Source organism: Astatotilapia calliptera, chromosome 1, assembly GCF_964374335.1.
Source record: "Astatotilapia calliptera chromosome 1, fAstCal68.1, whole genome shotgun sequence".
Taxonomy (NCBI): domain Eukaryota; kingdom Metazoa; phylum Chordata; class Actinopteri; order Cichliformes; family Cichlidae; genus Astatotilapia; species Astatotilapia calliptera.
In genome coordinates, this window is record NC_137422.1 from 27,252,765 (window position 1) to 27,268,060 (window position 15,296).

At 43.6% G+C, this 15,296-nt stretch overlaps 1 protein-coding gene across 1 annotated transcript in view; it reads left to right on the top strand.

The window, feature by feature from the left end:
* smyd3 (SET and MYND domain containing 3) overlaps nucleotides 1-14,206 on the top strand; it is a 117,201-nt gene extending 102,995 nt beyond the window's left edge. Inside the window, exons 11-12 of the mRNA XM_026171213.2 lie at nucleotides 13,446-13,554; nucleotides 13,991-14,206. Coding sequence (XP_026026998.2) covers nucleotides 13,446-13,554; nucleotides 13,991-14,107 — 226 coding nt within the window. The 3' untranslated portion in view covers nucleotides 14,108-14,206. The remainder of the gene's footprint in view (nucleotides 1-13,445; nucleotides 13,555-13,990) is intronic.
* Nucleotides 14,207-15,296: the final 1,090 nt, after the last annotated feature.

A 15,296-nucleotide genomic window follows, 5' to 3' on the forward strand; every position in this document is an offset into this window, starting at 1 on the left:
GGATCCAATTGGCTGTCCATCAAGACACTGGACAATCCTCAACCCAAATTAAGGCCATTACTGGTGCTGACTGCAGCGCCATAAACATCAGACGGCATCTGAGACTGAAGTGATGTTTTCAATGCACCACGGTGGAGGGGGCGCCATAATGGTCTGAGGTGCTTTTTCCTTGGAACAATGGAGCTTCAGGAGGTGCAGGGGCGTCAAACGGTGGCTGGCTATGTCCAGATGTTGCAGAGAGCATCCTTCATGACTGAGGGCCCTCGTCTATGTGGTAACGACTGCAGGTTTTTCAACAGGACAACAGGACAATGGTACAGTACACAATACCTGCAGGACAGGGGACTTCTTCCAGGAGAATAACATCACTCTTTTGGGTCATCCTGCATGTTCCCCTGATCTAAATCCAATTGAGAACTTTTGGGGATGGATGGCAAGGGAAGTTTACAGGTTACAGGTTTCTTTGGAGGTGTGGTCCTAAACTTTTGATCAGCTGTAAAACAGCCTGTTTCAGTTGAAGCGTTGATTTCAATAACTTGCATGCTCAAAAAATGTTTTTTCTCTCTCCCATTTCTTCTTGTTGCATGTTGAAACCATGCAAAATATGATTTTTTTTGCCATTTTTCAAGTGAGCTTAAACTTTTGTTGTGAAAATGAATCTTATTTTCAGCTTTGCATGCAGGCAAATGTGCTTAAAACAAATAATTTGTAAGATCAGAGCAAAATGTTTATGCCATTCATAGAAAAATTTAAATCTAAACTGAGATTTCTGTATATGCAGGTAATCACCCTCAAATCTGGGAATGCAATGTGATGTCTAAACCAACAGGGCAACTGTTAAGTCCTCAAATATTTTTATCTAATAAGTACAGCATTTTTAATTAATAAAAGAGTAAAAACCCTAAGTGAATCAAGTAAACGCAATGAACAAGGGAAAAAATAGTGAAATGATGGTGAGAGAGTTGGATTCCAAATCCAAAAATCTTTAAATCTACGTCTGAATTTACAGTAAATTGCATCAACAGTTCCCAGCTTCGATTGTCCAACCATCACTCTGTCTCAACATTATACCTACGCACTTCAGCAAGTGTGTGTGTGTGTGTTTGTGTCAGTATGTGTGAGAGAGATGCAGAGAAAGAAAGACTAATTGATCTTGTGTGAAGGGCAGCGCTCTACTAGGATAGCTGTGCTCACACACACACACGCTCCCGCAACAGCATATCCACAGGAGAGAAACGGCAACGGCCTATAAATAAATAAGCAGACACAGGGCAGCAGAAAGAAAGAGATGGTGATGTGTACAAGGGGATGGAGAGAACTGCTGTAAAACGTGTGTCAAAGAATCAAAGACAAAGCCAGTGAGAGGGGTGGGTGCGGGGGCTTTAGGCTCTGTATAAAAGATATAAGCAGGAAATTAATGAAAAATGAGAGGTGGGGTGGGGGGGCTGCAGGGTGATCAACAGCTTGACAGAAGAGAGAGGAGGGAAAAAAGATCTGCAGAAATGATGGAAATAAAACATGAGTGATGGGATCACAAGGAAAAGAAGAGTAAAGGTAACGTACAGGAAGGGAAGGGTTAAAAACAGGTCTAATGAATGAAATGGACACGGACGAGTGAAAATGTTGAAAGAAAAAAAGAGTGGAAGGAATTCAGGAGAAAAAAGTGAGAAGTGAGTGGGAGGAGGATCCTCCATATTCATCTCCTATCTTCCTCTGGGCTCTTCAGATGCAAGAAAGATAGCTGCAGGAGTTCTCGATCACTCCATTTCTCCTGTCCTTCCCCTCATTCTGTATTCCTTTTTTCTTTCACACTCTCCCACTGCAGGTCTTTTCAGAGTTACTCTATTCAGTTTGTGATATATGGAGAAGGTTTTCCCTGCGAATAATGCTCACCTGCTGCAGGCTGTGCACACCAGGCCTATTGAACCCCTTCTGTACTGCACATATTTTACTGCTATAGATATGCACACACACACATACCCAGATTATTCTGTTCACGAATGCATCCAGATATCTTTCTTTCAGTAGATGCTCTGATGACTTTTTATGCATAAAGTAAAGCAAAAAGCATCTCTGGACACATTTTGTAGCTTAGTGTTGTTTCTCCATTTCTTAAACACAAGTACTGACAATCTTCTCAGACCTACAGGTCAGCACGAATGTGGAATAATAGCATCAGCTTGATACTTCCTTTTTTACATCATTCAGTTTTTGATTTTCAAATGCCCAGACCTTTTTTCTCTGTCTGTATTTGCATTAACATTCAGCAGTATCACAGGGACAAATCTCTTGCATAAGATTTCTGCATCAGCAGTGGCCTTGATGGACCAGCCAAGTGCACCCGCGGTGTCAGTCTTTATGAGTCCTGCTGTCAGCGTATGAAATTGAAGTTTGTTTAAAATGTTGCAGACAAATGAGACTAGCAGACAGCGTAGATTTGTCTAAAAACCACAAACTGGTTTAATATAATATTTAATGAAAGGCTACTTTTATAAATACCTAATCCAATGAGAAGATGTTGGTCGTTCTAACCTATAGGCAAAGTTACAAGGTGAATAAAGTAACTGAAGAAATGTGTTTCTGTGGATAATTTAGACTTTTCTCAGATTGTTTACTCTTTTCGATAAGGCTGCTTGTAGCCATGCAGCTTGGATCGAAGATCCTGTGCAGGCATCACTTAGCTTTAAGCAAACCAGAAAGGTTAGAAGTCAGTGTTATCGATCGCTGTGGTCCTGTTGTCTGCTAGCTTACGAGACTCGGGCAAAGACCTTCTTGGTGGAGATGAAGCCAGCCGCGGAGGTGTGCAGGTGGATAGCGAATGAGCAACAGCTTCTGGCTTTCCAAAAAGTACTCATTTATTTACAATATCAAAAATAAGTGCTACCTCTACCACACATTACTGAAGAGCACACTAGTCCGCGTACACACGGGAGCATCCATTACAGGAGGAGTGCGAAGAAGAACAAAAAGGGGGTGACACCAGTCGTGAGACAGGAGGCGCCGCCATGTGGTGATACACTGCATTACGATAGCAACTGTTACATAGTCCCCCCTGGTGAGAAAAAGGCTGTCCTCAGCCGTACACAGCTGAAAAAACACACACCACACCTAACAGTACCCTATACATAGAGGTTACAGCTAAGATTGGTGCACACACACAGGGCAAAAGACCATTTAAAAATGAAATTGGTGAAAATAAGACGAATATGTACAGTGGAAAATCAGTCTTCTTAGTTTTTTCACTTTTTCCTTTTTTTTGTTTTTAAAGTAAATGCCAAGAATGAACCTTAATGCACTAAAGAGCCATAAAACTGGATTAAGTAGAGCAAACAGAAACATCTACATATCATGACTCAAAGTAGCAATGCAACAAGACAGCATCAAACAGGTTTAACCAGAACATTTCACTTCAGATCAAGCCTGGTTGTGTGAAAATCATTAGTCCATCTTTTGTTGCTCCAGCCAGACGTAACTCTGGGGCAACGTCTGGGCCTGAGATTGTAATGTCCACCAGCAGCTGGGCGCTGGACAGATCTGGGTGAAACACTCTCTGGAACAGCGCCCACACCAGAAGAAGAGTCAATGTCCGGTAAATCAAAGGGGAATGGCTCAGAGCCAATGTCAGTGTCTGCAGGGGGGCCAGGGTGGGCCTGAGAGTCAGAGTTCAGACCCTCTGCGGTCTCTCTCTCGGCAGGCGATGAAACAGAATGTTCTTTGGAAGTGAGAGAGTCCCAGGTATGGAACGGTTGCATGTTCACAACATGATAAACACCTGCATCCACACCGGAGTCCACCCAAGTGAGCCTGTAATTAACATCACTGAGTCTCTGAGATACACACAATGGTCCCTGAAACAGTGGTGCAAGTTTAGCAGTAAAGTTAGACTGAGCATCTGACCTGGGGTGCGTCTTAACTCTCACAAGGTCACCAACACGAAACGTGGCATATCGATGTCTCAAGTCATAGTAATGTTTTTGTCTGTCATGGCTATAGTCCAAAGCTGCTTTGGCGTGGTCGTGAGCTTCCTGCAGGGAGGATCTCAGAGTCTCAGGGTAAGGCACACCCGGTTCATCAACACCTGCTGTAGAAGGCTGAGTGATAAGGTCAAGCGGGGTGTCTAACTCACGACCATAAAGCATCATGGCAGGAGTCAAACCTGTACTGTCATGAGGGGCGGTGCGCAGAGCAAAGCAAATCTGAGGGAGAAACTTGTCCCATGATGTGTGCTTATCACCTACATAAGCGCGGATTGCAGTTTTCAGAGTCCGGTTGACGCGTTCAGTAGCATTTGTCTGAGGGTGATATGCCGTAGTGAGTCTGTGCACCGAGCCTAATGCAGAAACAACATGTTCAAAAAGCTCACTCACAAAAGGAGACCCTCTGTCAGAAATCAGGTAAGTGGGTGTACCATGTCTAGCAAAAATGTCAGTGACGAATTTACCAGCTGCTACCTGAGATGTAGCTTCTTTGACAGCACTGGCTTCAACCCATTTAGTCAAATAGTCAACAAACACGATCAAATAAGCATTACCAGTGGGGGTGCGGGGAAGTGGCCCAACAAAATCCACACCCACATACTCCCAGGGTTTCTGGGGGACAATGGGAACCATAAGACCGGCTGCTTTTTTCTGACTTGGCTTGGTGAGTTGGCACACTGAGCATGAAATCACATAGCGTTTCACATCAGCTGCCATTTTGGGCCAGAAAAACCTAAAACGCAGTCTAGCCAATGTCTTAGAAACACCCAAGTGACCTGCTGTGGGGTGGTCATGGTAATAGTCCAGCAAGGTGCCTCTCATGGAAGTAGGGGCAAACAGTTTCAGCTCTTTCAAAGGGTGCAAAGCACATGTGGACTTGGGTTCCCTGTGATACAAAAGAGAGTCATACACAACATACTGTAACAAGGTGGCATTGTCCGAGCTGTTCAGAGAGTCTGCTTCAATGTCTCTGAGGAGTGGACCTGTGACGTGATCGTCTAACTGCAGCTGTCTCAATTGTGAACGGTCAGCCAGAATGACGGGGGGCAGAGTACGAATGTCCAGGCTGCCCATAACAGCATGATCTGGTAAAAGATCAGTCGGCCTGTCACAGGTCAGAGGCAAAAGGTTGCGTGACAGTGCGTCGGGAACTTTGTTTTGTGCACCAGGTTTGTGCACTATTGTGAAATCAAAGTCCTGCAAACGAAGTGACCAGCGGGCGAGTCGGCCCGTTGGGTTTTGACGAGACATGAGCCACCTGAGACTGTTGTGGTCAGTGAAGATAGTAACATGAACACCTTCAACATACGGGCGGAAGTGTTCCAGAGCCCATATCACAGCGAGGCACTCCTTCTCTGAAGTGCAGTAGGTTAGTTCAGCTTTGTGAAGGGAGCGACTAGCAAAAGCCACAACGTACTCACGACCCTTGTCATCCTTTTGCATCAACACTGCCCCAAGACCAATGTCACATGCATCGGCGTGAATGGAAAAGGGACGGTTGAAGTCTGGAAATGACAGGATCGGGGCTGATGTGACATGATCCTTCAAAGTGTCCATGGCCCTTCGACAGCTGTCGTCCCAGTGGAAAGCATTGTCCTTTCTGGTGATGGCGTGAAGAGGTTCGGCATGGCGGGCATAATTCTGAATGAAGCGTCGATAATTGCCAGTCAAGCCAAGGAACTGACGGACGTGTTTCACTGAGGTTGGGGTATCAAACTCCTTAACCGCCTTTACTTTGTCTGGATCGGGCTTAACACCTGATGATGTGATGCGGTACCCGAGAAAGGTGAATTCATCGAGGCAGAATTGGCACTTTTTGAGCTTCAATGACAAGCCAGCAGCCTGGAGTCTGCCCAGCACCTCCTCAAGATCCACTAAGTGCTGTTCAAAGGTAGGTGAGGCGATAACAATGTCATCCAGGTAGACTGCGCACGTTTTGTAAATGAGGCCAGCAAGCACAGAGTTCATGAGTCTCTGAAAAGTTGCAGGTGCGTTGCAGAGCCCAAAGGGCAGCACCCGAAACTGGAAGAGACCACAGTGAGAGATGAAGGCAGTTTTAGGCTTCGAGTCCTCTGCTACAGCAACCTGCCAATAGCCTCGCGCTAAGTCCAATGTCGAGACAAACTTTCCTCTTGCCAGAAAGTCCAAAGACTCATCTACACGAGGCAGGGGATAAGAGTCTTTTCGGGCAACTTGGTTGAGCCCTCGAAAGTCCACACAAAACCTTGGTTCCGTGGCCGCTCTATTTACAATGACTACAGGAGCTGCCCAAGGGCTTGTGGAAGGTTCAATGATGTTGTCCTTCAACATTTGTTGTACTTGTTCTTCAATCACACGTTTCTTAGCAGGTGACGTGCGATAGGGTGGGAGATTGACAGGTGTTGCATTGCCAGTCTCTATGGCGTGCTCAGTGAGAGCCGTTCGACCAAGTTGACCATCAAACAAGGAGCTAAACTTGCTGAGCAGATTGAGTAAAGCATCCTTGTTGTTCTCTGAGCGACTTGCTTCAGACAGTTTGGCTGTTAAGTCTGAGCGAACCAAGTCCAAAGACATCAGTGTTCCAGGTGAATGTGAGTAATCATTTTGAAGGTCCTCTTCATCGTCTGCGAGTGGGCAGGGGATGTCCTCAATGTAGACGGTTCTAGTGGGAATGTGAATAGAAACAGAAGCTCTTGCCATAAAATCCATTCCCAGAATGAAAGGAGAGGACAAATCTGGTATTATTGCAAAACGCTGGTAAAAGTTCTTGTTCATGAATCCAATATTGAGCCAAATAACACCGTCAGGGATACAGGGAGCATTATTGGCGAGGTTAACTGCAGGACCATTCCACTCACTTGTGTTTCTAGGGTGAGAGTCATTTACTTGAATGAGATCTGTTCGTACAGCCGAGAGGGAAGCACCCGTGTCGAGGGTAGCATCCACAGATGAAGCATTGAAGTTCACTTTCGTTCTTAGTGGGGTATTCCAGTGGACTTGTGAAAAATTGTCTTCCAAGTGTCCAAGACTGTGTCCACCCTGTAGTGAATCGGGCGTGTGAGGCTCCGTTAGTAACTGGGGGAAGGTTGGCCTCTGTGAAATGTCCTCCCCCCCCTGTAGTTTCCCGACTGCCTGTATTGTGGCTGGGATGTGGTGCTGCTTAATTCCACCTTTTCATGGCCAGGGTCAGAGGGGCCAGGTGCCGGCAATGGCTGGACTGGGCCATGCCTAGCGGTGTTCGAGGCTCGTTGTGGCAAATGAGGTTGGGTGTTACAGTTTGGGCAGGTGCGTGTGGTGAACCCTGGCTGAGAGCATTTGAAGCAGTAAGGTTCAGGCTTATAGTTGTCTTTGCTACATAAAGCAGGCTGTGGTCTTTGTGGTCCAAGCACTGAGTGAAGCTCATGAGCACGTAGCAGCAGGTCCATTACAGAAGTGACATTAGCGCCATACAGGGCAACTCTGTATTTTTCAAGAGCATGTTTACTAATTAGGTCGATTCTGTCTTTTTCAGGTGGAGGACTCTTCAGTTTGTCAAACTCACTCAACATGTGGGGAACAAAGGTTGGGAGTGGTTCGTCCTGAGCCTGAACACGATCTAAAATTCCTCTCAGGATGCGTTCTTGGTTGTCGGAGGGCAGAAAAACTGTCTTAAACAGTTGACAGAATTGAGCCCATGATGTGATGTGGGAGCTCAATGCCTTGAACCATTTCCCGGGCTCTTTTGCAAGAAAGTGTGGCAGTTCGTTTAGCAATTGCCCATCGGTTAGGTTCAATGAGGCTTTGTATGTGCCAACTGCATTTAACCAGTCCTGCCGCAATCACTCTGGAAGTGCTGCTGAGCTCAAGTGAGTGAGATGGGAGAAAAGGATTTGTAGGTTGAAATGGGTTGCTGGGCAGGAACGGATTGGTACTGTTGGTGGGTTCAGTTTTGTCTCTCGCAGGAACATGAGGTGTCGATGTGGCCATTGGGAAAACAGGAGACTGTGGGACTGCAGGAGGGGGAGAGCTCCCCATTGTGAGTTGGTCCCACTGCCTTAGTAAACTCTGCTGTATGTTCAGTGAGTCACGTAAACAATCACTAAGCTTATTCACCTCAGTTCTTAACTCCACCACTTGTTGGCTAAGGCTAGGAGTCACATTTTCAACTATCTGGCACATAGGTAACGAGGTAAGTTCCATGTCTGAGTCAGAGTCGTCTGGGCAGTGTGCCATTGTGATTTCAAAAAAATTAAGCCGCTCCAGGGCACAGTGTAGTTATTGATATAGTAGTAAAAGAGTCAGATCAGACTAGAAAGACAAAAATGCAAAGATTAATTTTAAATCGTTTCGTTATACTGAGCCGAAGACCAGCACCAACGGTTGTAGTCGGCCAAGTTCTCACTTACATGTGCTACAGTCAGTCTCAGCAGAGGGAAAGGGGAATGGAAAGCCAGCAGAAATGTTCATGTCCAGGCTCTCCACAGAAGAATTAATCCTTAGAAGACGAAACCAACAGCACGTCCAAATAACAAATCCACGGAGTCCATTCGCGTCGCGGAGTCAGCTTCTCTCTTTTTCTTTCTCCCAAGCAGAGCAGCGGCACACCGCGGTATCCAGAAATTAGTCGGGTCCCACCTGAGCTGAGGCTGCGGCCATGGCTGGAGAAAACGTCCGAGCGTCCGCAAAACTTGGGGGATTTCCGAGACAGTTCACGTGCTAGAAGAGAAGAATCCTCGGCGGGATGCAAAAATCGTCTGAAGTCCAAGGGGAAAAAGTTCGGGCGCCAGTTGTAACGTGCGGTGGAGATGAAGCCAGCCGCGGAGGTGTCCAGGTGGATAGCGAATGAGCAACAGCTTCTGACTTTCCAAAAAGTACTCATTTATTTACAATATCAAAAATAAGTGCTACCTCTACCACACATTACTGAAGAGCACACTAGTCCGCGTACACACGGGAGCATCCATTACAGGAGGAGTGCGAAGAAGAACAAAAAGGGGGTGACACCAGTCGTGAGACAGGAGGCGCCGCCATGTGGTGATACACTGCATTACGATAGCAACTGTTACAAAAGACGGCTGACTAACTGTGATTTAAATGTTCTTTGTCTTGCATAGTTGTTGCAATTTCCCTTAAATGTACAACTGAAATTACTGTTGCATTTGACAAACAACAAAAACGCAATTAAGCTAAATACTTGCAGCAAATCTGACCTTCTCCTTCAGTTACTTCTACTTAGTAAGATAATCTTTGTTTCCCTCTCACAAACAGCAGGCCGTGGATCTTTTTGTTCCAAACAAGTGCCTCATTAGTTCCACTGCATTTGCCTGGAAATGCTACACTTTTCCACAACTATTAATTTCTTCTTCTCACTGCCTCTCGTATGCATAGCCGAGAGCTATAGCTTTGTAACTAGCTCCGTATGACGATGAGACCGTATTTCTCTTCAATTTACTCTTCCGAGGAGAAAAAAAAAATAGGGGATAAATCAGGAGACAGCAAATTAATTAAATTACTCTAATTGCTTTGCGGTTCTATATGAGAGGAATTATAATTGGATTGTGGGCTTGATGTGTGTGTTTGTATGTCGTGGAAGTCAGAATCACTGGCTTGGTGATTAAGCCAATATTGTAACTTATTATTCATGGGCTACTAATTTTGTTGGTTTATTCTTTGAACTTTCTGTTTAATAATTCAATTTTAACCAGAGGATAAGGGGCCACCTCTTTAATTGGTTGGCTTGTCAGTTGATAGTTTAGTTTGGCTTTGAGGTTCAAACAAATGGGCTGTTAGCATTGTGGGTAAAAAGTGGTGAAAAATTAGGAAACTATAGAGTTTGAAATGACTCCAGCTGTGGCCACTACATGGAAATTCATTTTGGATTTCTCTTTATTACCAGAACAGATTTTATTGTTAAACAAGAGTGGAAAACTTAGCTGGGGGAAGCTGCTGCCCATAAAGAAATAATTAAGAGTAATGCCCGGTTAACATCAGGTGCTGTTTCTATTATAGCGCGTATTGAATCCCCTTCTGGTGTCTTTACTCTGGAGAGAAGTGAAAACTGGCAAATATGCCGGGTCGAACAGGGTGAAGTGGATTTGTATCGACCTTATCTTTGTGTGCGCACGCTCATACATTAATGCCGATGCGCGTGTGCATTCATGTATATGTGTTTACTCACAGCTCTTTTTGTTTGTTTGTCAGAGACGGAGAAGTGGAGGAAATGGAGAAGGGCTCGAGCTTTATCGGTGCACAGTTCTTTAAAATATGTAATCAAGAGAAAGGAGGACAGAACAAATAAATAGAAGGAAGATTAAAGAGGGCTGCAGAGGTAGAGTGCAGAAGAGAAATGAATGGAGAGCAGCCGAAGAGGGCGGGAAACAGCTGAACAACATTGGCAACTTTAATCCCTGCAGCTAGTGGGGTAAAAAGCACAAATATAAACGGGGAGAAGCAGAGGAAGGAGATGTGAAGCGGGAAAAAGGAATGAGAGATTAGAGGAGGGGGATGGAAAAGAAAGGAGAATAAAGGGAAAGAAGAGCCGGGTAAATGAGTGTTTGAGAACTCCAGTGTTTGCCAACAACAAAGCTGTTTCCTAACAGTCCCTAGTGTGTATTTATCTTTATAGGATGAGCAATGTCCCAGTTCAGCATGTGTGTGTGTGTGAACTTTCACTGTAACACATGTATTTGTAAACATTTACAGTCAGTGTCATGCACACATATCAATAAGCAGTCAAGCTCATCCATTTTTATGCATATGTGCATCTAAATCCATTTGCTCCACAGATACGAATTATAATTAAATGCATTTAGAGGAAAAAGAAGAAATCCCTCTAATTAATTTGACAGCACATTTTCTTATTTGCAGATCTTGCATTAAATATGTCCATGTAGAACGCAAAACAAGAGTGTGTTTTTTAATATGTTTAATAGGCCTTGTGTTTATTTTAAAACAGCTGCTGCTGTTAGATGGATTTTATTAGTTTTGCATTGAAGTACACCAGAGTTGCTGAGCTGTGTGTGTCTGTGTGTGTGTCTCTGTGAGAGATGTGAGAGTCTCTTGATGTCAAAATCATTGATTGGCTTGATGACAGCTCTGAATCTGTCACTGCTGATACACAAACTGCGTCGTTTTCTGTCACTGGAACGTTCCCTTCTAGAGACAGGACTGAAAGGTGGTAATTTGTCTCCTTGGCTGTGTGTATTTTTATGCAGGCAGCAACATTGGGTTTTGAATGGCACATTACTTGTTATTACCCATCTACTCTCTTTAATTTCTTACCTTTTTTGTTGAATTATCTTTGCATTACACTGCATGACCTCAGATGTGATGTGCCGTCATTTCTAGTTAACAGTATAATAAACTGTGCATTTCCCGTATAACAGCACACATATGTGCTGGTAAAGATCTACAGAGAAGGTAACAAGGAGTTGCACTGTGTCTTTGTAGGGTGCCAAGAGAGAAACTGTGGGACTACCTGGGGAAGTTAGGAGGGGTAGAGAACTATGTGAGGGTGAGGACATGAAATCAGTGATAGAGAGTCTGGAGAGGTGGGCAGAAAAGGAATGAAAGTCAATAGAAGGAAGACAATAAATATATGGGGTCAGTCATCCAAACAAGTGAACAGTGGATAGCAAAGAGGAAGAAGAGAGTGCAGGTAGGGAGTGATCAGAATGGAGAGACAGAGGACACTGACGATGGAGCTAACAAGCAGGAGGAAGAGGAAGACTTAAGAGGTTCATGGATGTAGTGAAGGAGGACATGGAGACGGTTGGTGTGACAGAAGAAGATGATAGGGTGAGATGGAGGACGATGATCCACTGTGGCGAACCGTAAGGGAAGGAGCTGAAACAAGAAGGAGAAGAGGACTGCCAGTAGACTCTATACTGCCTCAGATTTAAAGACAGGGGCTGTGATGTAATTACTGTGTACGGATTAGTAAGCTAATATTTCACATCACTCCCTCATCACAAGTTCCCATCCTAGCTCATGAGTTATGCTTGTGTTCTTTCTCTTCTTTTTTTCTTTTGTACTTGTCCTCCTGTGTTTCCTCTTCCTTCCTTCTGTTTTTGCCTTATTGTCCTCCAACTGTGTGTCTCTCTCTCTTTCAGTGGCTAATCACCTTCATACCTCACGCTGAGTGTTCCAGTGTCCTCTCTCTTGTCTGGCAGCTCCCTCTTGTTTTGTTTGTCCTGTCTGACTGATCAGCTGTGATCAGACCTTCCTTACGAACATCTGCATTTGCGTCGGCATGATGCATTTGAGTCCTCACTTAGGGTGTACCCCTCTCTGATAAATGGAATGAGATTATAGTAACGTGCAACTTTAATGCATTACCTTGCAGCGGATTGAAATTTGGACATATATATGCATTAGTATCAGTGTTTTTTATGCTTTTATCGTTAATGCCAAATAGAGTAAATAAGTATAAGCTTTGACATACAAGCGTGCAAAAAAACATATTTAGTCACACTTGTGTATTCAAGGAAGTATAGTCAAACAAACATGGAGGCAAGCTTTTTGCACACTTGTAGAAACTCTAAATATTCTACTTTTCCCCCCTTGCTGTTCTTTTTCTCACTCATGCATACTTGTTTATGCATTACACATGCACTGAGACACTAACAGGAAAAGCAGATTTTCTTAGTCTTGTTTGTGGCTCTTGCTGTTTGGTTCCATGCTGTGAATGTCAGTGGATTGCCTCAGACTTTAGAAATCAAACTGATGAATTAAAGGAAACCCTTAATGTTATATCATGTATGTCCCTGCTGATAAATGAAGTTGATTTAACCTCATTATGTAGTGACTGATTTCTTTTAAGTGACTTGTGAAACAATTAAGTAGCTGGTCTTGCATAAGTTTGTCTACATGGGATATTATAGCATACAAATGTGTGTGCTATTGTTTCCCGACTTCCATTTCAGTTTCAATGTGTATATTTAAAAAGTATGACCAAGGAGTGGGCACCACACTGGTTAACGTCCCTGGAAATGCTTAGATGCTAGACAGGAAATTGGGGATGATTGATGAACCTAGGATGTAGCAGGCGTAATGTGAGCTTTATCATGATTGGGCAGCGATGAACTAATTATTTACTCTTTGTACCGATATTGGAAGAGCCATGTGAGTTTGTGCATCCAGTGTACATGTTTTCTATAAACTGGCAGAGGGCTTGTGAACATGTCCCTCAGGGTTTCCTGCGCAGGACTCTGCTGTTGATTTAACCCAGCCAGCCATCCACATCCAGGGGCAGAGCGGTTTTATGAATACTAATTCTCTGTTTAGTATTGCAGCCATTTTTTGCATAAGAAGAAGCATTAACTGCTCCCGTAAGAGCAGTGTGGAGCATTTTCAAGCAAAAATAGAATAGATAGAATAAATGTAAAGGAAAATTACAGTGCAAATGATACCAGAAGAACAACACCCTGAAAGAAATGAAAACAATAATGGAACTTTTCACTTGTTGTGGTGAAATCTAATTACATGTACATGTTGTCTTTCTTCCTAAAGACAGTACTACCCCGATCCCCATCCAGTCCATGGGATACAGCTGATGAGAGTTGGAAAGCTGCAGCATTACCTGGAAAACATCGAAGATGCTTTGGACACATTCAAACAGGTTTGAAGGACTAAATATCAACAAGGACAATTTTTTACATTTTAAACTTTATTATTAGCTAATAGAACAAGTCTGGAGACATGTCTTTGTACCAGGTCATGTTAGTCTTAAGCCCTCGAAATGAAGGCAACGGGACTTCTTTTACGAACCAAAAACGAAGACCAGTTGCCTTCATGTCAGGCACCTAAGATCGTGTGGAGACATGTAACAGCAGAGATGATCAGGCAGGATTAAAAACATCTTTGGTTAGTTTTACAATAATCTCTAAAGTACTTAATCTTTAAGTAAAATGTCATGAAAACAGTTACTTTCAGTTTCCTTTATAGAATAGATTGTGTAGCATTATGTGATGATCCCGTTTCATTACATCACCATACAAGATTGTTCTGGTACTAACAGGGAAGAAAGCTAGTTATGCTTATGTCTCCTATTCCAGGCTTATGGAATCGTAAAGTTCACCCATGGTGAAGATCACCCATTGACGACCGAACTAACGATGAAGATGAAGGAATGTCACAGTGAGATGGATCATCATTCCTCCAGCAGACGCTAAGACGAAGGCGAAAGAAACGTCTTCATGTAACTGATTTCACTGCCTTACGTTCTTTTTATTCATCAACCTGAATAAACGGATTTGTTATTTTGCCATCCATACCTGACCTTTATTGTCTCAACAGTCTTAAAGTAAGGAACTGTTGTTAAAACAGCTCCAGCAACACTTCAGGCTCCTCTTTATACTTTCTCGTGGCAAATAAAACCTTTTTAGCTTTGGTTTGGTGCAGTTTTACGTTAATCGCTTTCATAAATTCTAGCCATAAAACATCTCATTAATGATATCCAAGAACCTGCTTTTCCCAGAATTCCATGAAACGCCAGTGATATTTCTGCAGTTTTGTAGCCAGCCTGTTATCCTGTTTAAATTAGGTTTATGGAAACATTTAAGCACAATTAATCCCATTAATCCTAAAGTTTCTGCATCCTGTCCTTGTTTGAGAACTGGAGAGGAAGAAGCAGAGGGAGGGAGGAAAGCCCCTGTTGGCCCCGGTCTCCTCTGTAATCTGTAGATTCCATTGTGATGAGTGATCCTAGGGTGTGTGTGTGTGTGTTGGTTTAGTAAAGTACATACATCACCCTCTGTGCATTTCCATCACACATACTTCCCATGTTAATCCCTGTTTTTGTTTCTCTGCACACACACACAGTTTTCCCATGTTAATCCCAAAATTCTGCCATATGCAAACTGATGACACTATGTCCTAGGGGCGTGTGTGCACGAATGGGTGTTTTTCTGCCATCTTTCTCAGTCTTCTCAAAAAACTGAGCTGATTTTTTTCCTTTTGGCTCAAAATATTTTTTGTAATTATAGAAAAAAAAACTGTAGAAACGAGGTATCAACAGATTATTTTTCAACTTTGAAGAGAGAAACGATGCAAGCTTACTGTGTTTCAAAGACTGAGTGGACCCTAGTGGAGTGAATGGCCTGTGGGAGCCGTCTGTGCTGCTGCACCGCTCCTACCTACATTACTCACTTCATTGGTTTTGTTGCTTTCAGTCCTTCACTCGCTCACTTTTCCCATATAACATCCATCAAATGAGATTTAGTGTTTCTTAGCTATAACCTCCTGTCTCTCCCTCTCTGTCACTCACTGTCTCTCTTCCCCATTTATATCTCTCTCTCTCTCCAAAGGCTTTCAAATGAAATTCTCTATTTGCCGGAGTCTCTCTTTCTCTTTCACTGCACG